The sequence below is a fragment of the Sinocyclocheilus anshuiensis genome, unplaced genomic scaffold (assembly GCF_001515605.1).
Source record: "Sinocyclocheilus anshuiensis isolate Anshui unplaced genomic scaffold, SAMN03320099.WGS_v1.1 scaffold939, whole genome shotgun sequence".
Taxonomy (NCBI): domain Eukaryota; kingdom Metazoa; phylum Chordata; class Actinopteri; order Cypriniformes; family Cyprinidae; genus Sinocyclocheilus; species Sinocyclocheilus anshuiensis.
Window position 1 is genome coordinate 599,728 of NW_015544227.1, and position 7,126 is coordinate 606,853.

General features: G+C 37.4%; 1 protein-coding gene across 1 annotated transcript; it reads left to right on the plus strand.

Annotated features, from left to right (window-relative positions):
* Nucleotides 1-1,669: 1,669 nt before the first annotated feature.
* On the plus strand, nt 1,670-2,680 carry LOC107697399 (olfactory receptor 10A4-like). The gene has a single exon (XM_016498166.1). It carries the CDS (start codon nt 1,715-1,717, stop codon nt 2,678-2,680), a length of 966 nt encoding a protein of 321 aa, XP_016353652.1. The 5' UTR covers nt 1,670-1,714.
* The last annotated feature ends 4,446 nt before the right edge of the window (nt 2,681-7,126 follow it).

Here is a 7,126-nt window from a genome sequence, read left to right on the forward strand (position 1 = left end):
ATATCTCAGGGGCATCAACGGCAAATCTGTGCTTCACTCTAAATGCATCTCTGAAAATACGCACTACACAACTGTCACTCACATGAACGAGTGCTGATATGCCTCTGATTTGGGGCTTTTGTCAGTGATTTCCACACAACTGTTGGCGAGTGATAATCTGTGCTGAAATCATGCAGTGTGGTCTGCGCCGATGGCCTTGTGGGCAGCGGGCGACTCGAGTTTGAGTCCCGGCTCGTGGTCCTTTCCCAATCCTGTCCCCCTCTCTCTCCCACTTGTTTCCTGTCAATATATACTGTCCTATTCTAATAAAAGGCAAAAATGGCAAAAAAAAATATTAAAAAAAAAATTGTGCAGTGTGTACCCAACATAAGTCATTATGACATTCTGTTTACTGTTTGTGTGACCAATGTCAGACTGGAAACTGAAATACATTAAGAAAATTATTTCACAAGTTCACCTGCCCATCCAGTCTTGATGGTTAATGGTAAACAAACTTGGCTTGCTTAAACGAGTGGCTCAAATCCCTTATACAGAGGAAGCTTTGATTAAAATGAATGAAGTCCTGATTGTGCGTTATCGAAGCAAATTAAGTTTCCTTAAACATTTTTAAAAATGGCAGAAAATGGCTTTTTAAATATTACTCAAATTAAGACAGATGTCTATGATGATGTGCTTTACTCTGGCAGCACTGTTTGTTCATGTAGCATTATTATTTCCAAATGAAACAGTGCCTTCAGGCATCTCAAATTCATTTGTTTTAAATGACTCCAAAATTACAGCAACAGCTTGATATCTCTAAATGTAATTATTATGATACAAAGAAAGAAAGAGTTTCAGGATTAATGTCAATTTAACACCTCAATCAATCAAGCTGTGTAACTTGTAAAGCTGTGTTTACACATCACTGAAGTGCAGTAGTGTTATGTTATTCTCTTTTTCTCAGTCTTGCACATCTGGTATCTCCTAAAGCATGCAGGATTTTTGTCTTATGTTTTATAATATTTGTTCATGTTTAGATGTTATTTATTGAAACTTCATATCATAAAATTAATGTTTTTAAAGCATTTCCCTTTCAATTTTAGGTTTTTGTTATATGATTTTCCCACTATGAGTGTTATTTAGTTCATAATGCCGCCTTTGAATTATCCCTCTGGGGGGTTTTGTTGTTGTTACAAAAACGAACACAAAAATAAACAGACTAATTAGTGACACTTATAGCAATTAGTTACACCATCATTAATCTCACATTAATGAAGTAAAAATCACAAATGAATGTCTTTTCTCTCAAGACTATTAGATACAGTACCAGAGGTTCTTTTCTGTTTAATGACACCTCTGGAGGAAAAACTGGCCAATATATTGCCCAAAAAGTTCTCAAGTTCACATTCAGGATTCACAGTGATCCAGAACTGTGAAGCAGAGACAAAAACTGCGGTTTGTTATCCACAAACCTCTACAACACTTTTCCATGTATGTGTAAATGATCATAAGTGCAATCACTGTAATGTGTTAAATGTAGATTTTCATTGTTATATTTCTGGTTGAATGTCATAAAGGTGTATGTCCTCAAATAACACAGATGTTAAAGGTGATTTGTGAAGCACAGACTGTTTGTGACTGTTTTTCACAGGTATTTGGTTTCTCACTCAGGTATTTTGCTTTTCTAAAAGCAAAGCACGCTGCAAGGAAGCTGGGTCGTAAAAAAAAGACGGTCATGCAAAATGCCAGCAACTCCATCATTCAGCCTGCAGGATTTTACATTGTTGCCTTGAGTTCAATGTCTTACAGTAATATCTATGTCATGTTCCTCACTGTGCTTTATGTGATCACAGTCATGTGCAATGTATTTCTGATCACCATCATTTTCTATGACCACCGTCTGCATGTCCCAAAGTTCATGGCTGTTGGTAATCTGGCTTTGGTTGATCTTGTTCTCAGCACCTCTCTTGTGCCTGGCATGATCAAGACTTACATTCTTCTAGACAATTTTGTGCCATTCAACCTGTGCCTTGTGCAAATGTACACTTACTATACTTTTTTATCCCTTGAACCACTTTCCTTATGTATTCTTTCTTATGACAGGTTCATTGCGATCTGTTTCCCTTTAAGACATGAGTCTATAAACACAAACACCAGAATGGCTTATGTAATCAGTGCAGTTTGGTTCTTTTCTATTGTTATAATTCTCTATGCTGTTACATCCATCCCAACCCTGTCCTTTTGTGGCTCTCTTGAGGTCCACAGCTATTTTTGCGATTATGCTCCTGTTTTAGTACTTGCTTGTGGTGATACAACACCTCAGTGGAACTATGCCACTGCTTTAACTATGCTCTTCATTACTGTACCTTTGATTTTTATTTTCTTGACCTACATGGGTATACTGACTGCTGTATTCAGAATGAAAAATAATCAGAGCCGTTATAAGGCGCTGACCACGTGCACAGAGCACCTCATATTAGTGGCCCTTTTCTTCATTCCTATTGTAATCATCTTCTGTTTTACATTTTTTGGAATTATTTGGAACCCCAATGTAGGTCTGGTGAGCTTGTGTCTGTCATCCCTCCTCACACCTTGTGTGAATCCCATCCTCTACTCACTGAAAACTAAAGAGATTCGAAGCAGGATTCATTCTTTGTTAACCCAGAGACTGTCTGTTCATCCTCTAAGAAATGTACATTAATGTAGAACATAACTGTGGTTCAAGTGTAAAGTGATGAGAATATTTATAATGTTGTCTTGGAGGCTTTCTGTAATGCTTTTGTGAAGGTATTATACTGTGTTTATATTAAAATGCATTGTTTTTCAACAAAATCTTTCTCTGCAGTTATCTTGTAAATACTAACATACTTTTAACATACTGATTTGTACTATTTAATTATAAAGAGCACAATACATGTTTTCTTTCATTGTGCAACCTCTCTGTATGTTGCACAATCAAAGAAATAACAATGAAGTGTTCATGCATGCATGGTTATTCTCAAAGTTAATAAATAATATACGTGACGTGACGTGGCCAAGTATGGTTACCCATACTAGGAATTAGTGCTCTGCATTTAACCCATCCTTAGTGCACACACACAGCAGTGAACACACACACACACACCGTGAACACACACCCGGAGCAGTGGGCAGCCATTTATGCTGCGGCACCCGGGGAGCAGTTGGGGGTTCGGTGCCTTGCTCAAGGGCACCTCAGTCGTGGTATTGAAGGTGGGAGAGAGCACTGTACATTCACTCCCCCCACCTACAATCCCTGCCGGTACGAGACTCGAACCCACAACCTTTGGGTTATGAGTCCGACTCTCTAACCATTAGGCCACAACTTCCCCTATACGATTGGTTGGAGAGAAACAATATATACTAAGTGTGATAAAACAACAATGTTCTGTATTCACAAAGTGTCTTTTATAAAAATCAAAAGCTGCTTGGTCTGCAAAGTGCAAAGATGGTGCCAGGTTTACTTGCAGGCCTGCCTATTCAAACAAGGTCTAAACTGGTCATTACCTGGGTGACTAGTTACCATGTAAAAAAATAAAAGTAAAAAATTAAAATAAAGAATACTGTCCAACAATCTTCAATGGGTTTACCAGCTGGTAACTGATTTGCTGCTAATCCAAGATGGTTTACCAGCTAATGTCCAGTTAGTAACTTGTTTAGAAGCCTAGCTACCATGTACACAGTTAACAACACAGCCCATTGCAACTGTCTTTTATAACACTGCAATCTAGTGGGTGACAGTTGTAATTACACTTGCCTTTTTACTTGCATCACACATTTCCTGTCAGTGATATGAAATGACATGGCTAGACAAGTTATGGAACCTTAAACTCCTGACACATTCATAACCTGCAAAAGCAGGTTTATTGAAATACTAAACGTGGTAATTTTGCTACACTCAAGCGTGAAGAAAAGAAAAAAGAAACTTTCATTTGGGATTTGGACACTTCATTATGTAGTGTAATTGTACACACACACACACCGGTATTACAGGACATTTGGACCCCATAATATAGAAAATACCAGAACCACACACACACACATTTATATAGGGAAGTGTCAGACTGAGGTTCAGAAGTTTAAGGAGTGCACGATCACTTACCAGAACACTCGTAAAAACAGTTCCTGAAGCAAAGGACTTAAGCATTTAAACAGCTGTAAAGGTGTTTTTTTTTTCAATGACGTTTTTAAGCTGTCCTTCGGGCAATCATCAATTTCATTTTATCACATGAAGTTTTATTATAATAATAACATTATAATAATTTATGAAACTTTTTAATTAAATTAAATTCCTGACAATAATGCACGTTTCACACACTAACATTCAAAAATAGTAAGCAGTATGTACTGTGTAGCATGTAGTATGCTAGTATTTCATTCCAAATACACCTGCATTGAGCCTTACACAAACACCACTGGTTTTTTGCCTGCACTTGAGTATTTGATTTGATTTGTTTATACTTTATACATCTCATTTTGCTTGTTTATTTGTTTGTTTTTGTAAATTATTACTTTGGTCTATAATGAAATGCAAGTGTTTGTCTTTCATAATGTGGAAATATGGATGTGGATGCCACTTGAACAAACAAAATTTTTTTCATCAATCATGAGGCAAAAGCAACTTCTCAACAAGATATTTGAAGGTTTTCACAGATACTGAAGAGGCTGTTGTCAGTTTGCTGTCAACACGGAGCTTCTGTCAAAGCAAATCCAGTTGGCAGTCGACTTGATACGTTTGATGCAACATCTCATTAATATTTACATCTGATTTTAATATTGCCATACATCGCTGCAGCCAACTCTCAATATTTCAATAAATATATTTCAATAATTATAAGCTCATCTCCATCTGAAGGAAATGATCATTGTTAATGAACAAATAAATACCAAGTCTATGGCGACCGTTGACCTCTTAAATTTCAGATCTTCCTCTTGTTAATGACTGGGGTCTCTATCTCTCATTTACGTTCTGAGATTATGATGATGTTCTTGAGTTTATGGAGATCAGTTAACTTGCTCTGAGGTTGAGGACTGTCAGGTGTACACTGACATTGAAAAAGTGAAAGTTAAAGTGACGTGTAGCCAAGTACGGTGCCCCAAACTCGGAATTTATGCATTTAACCCATCCAAGTGCACACACACAGCCAACTCTCAATATTTCAATTGTTATTATAGGAGATAAGCTCATCTCAATCTGATAAAAATGATCTTTGATAATGAACAAATAAATACCAAATTTAGGGTGACCTCAGTTGAGCTCTTAAATTCCTCTTAAAATCCTACAAACTAAATCAATCTTCTTGTGAATGACTGGGGGTTCTATCTCTCATTTTCTGAAGTTCTGAGAGTATTATGTCGTCTTTTTGACTTTGGGGAGATCACTTAACTTGCTCTGAGGACAAGCATTGTTGTGTTTGCATTGCGTCTCCTCTAAGGTCATTAACCCTGACCCTCATGAGATGAGAGCAGCCTGGGGCTAATTAGAGCAGAAATCATTCACACAGACTAGACCTGATTTGTTTGTGTCTCATCATTGCTTTAATAAGACTGACAAATTAGTCACTTTGGCAATGTTGTCTTAATTTAGAGAGAATTAGGTTGTTTGGGGAGTCATTAGGTTGTTTATGAGTGTGTGTAATTTCTTTATACAGTATGTATACAATAGGTGTCCAAGGAGATGGCTGCATTTTGTTCAAAGACTAGACAATGTTCATTATGTTAACGGTTTGCCTGACCAATGGCAGACTGGAAACAGTAGCTCATCTGGAGAAGCTGTATCCACTCAAAACACCACGAATTAAGAGAAGTGGTGAATTCAATAGCCTCTGGACAGTTCAAATCATCAGAAGCTTTGATTAAAATGTATGAAGTCCTGATTATGCGTTATCGAAGCTTACGTTTTCTTAAGCATTTAAAAAGTAGGTTATGAATATAAAAACAAAGTGCTTTAAAAGTGAGTTTTATTTTACTCTCTAAATTGAAACAGCTGTCTGTGGTGATGTGTTTTACTGTAGCAGCACTGTTTATATATGAATCACTATGATTCTCAAATGAAACAGTGCCTTCAGAAGTCCCATTAATTTAATTTAAACTACTCAGAAATTGCAGCCACAACTTGATATTTTTAAATGTAATTATTGAAAGAAAGAAAGAAAACAATATGTTTCAGTATTTATGTTGAAGTTACACTGTTTAACTGTTCAAACTTAATTGAAATGATATCATGCAGTCTCTTTTTTCTCAGTCGTCCTCTATCACATTCATGTCTGGCATCTCCTGAAGCATGCAGGATTGTCCTATGATTTATAGAATTTTAACGTTACATATGTATATGTATGTATATGTATACTGTTATATATGCAATGCCACCCCAACTGTAATGCACAGTGATGGGCATACTTTTTTTTTTGTCAGAGGCAGGGACTGGTCATGAAGGGAAAGATGAACACAGCAAAATACAGAGACATTCTAAATGAAAACCTGGGCCCGTATTCACAAAACATTTTATCTTACCACTAAGAGTTCTCCTAAATAGCAGTAAAAGTTTTTAGCTAAGAGTTTTCTCTTAAAACCTATTCACAAAGCTGTTGAGACAAATTTGACTAAGGAATAGACAGAAGTCTTAAGCTAAGAGTAAGGGCGGGGTTGACCTTGTTGCTATGGATGATGTCAGCATACTTACTAACTGTTACGGGGCAAACAAGACGTGAGACGAACGGATCCATTTGCAAGCTTTATTAAGGGTGTGGTCAAAACAGGCGAGGGTCAGGCAATGGCAAACAGGTATATAGAAGACAAAACAAGAGCAGTCCAGTAAACAAGCGAGGGTCAGTCGGCGAATGTAATCCAACAGGGGCGAGACTAGAGGGATAATCCAGGTACAAAGCAAAGGTCCAGGCAGGGGCAAACAGTATCCGAACAGGGCAAGACGAGAGAGGTAATGCAAAGTACACAGGCAATGATCAGAAGACGAGGAAACAGACAAGGCAAGACTAGGCTAGACTAAGAAACTTAAAGCAGGCTCCGTAACGTAGCTATCACAACTAGCGATATGCGCATACAATACTCGGCAGTGAATGGTTGTTTGAGGGAGTGTTGTATAGTGAATGTGTGATTGGTTACAGCTGTG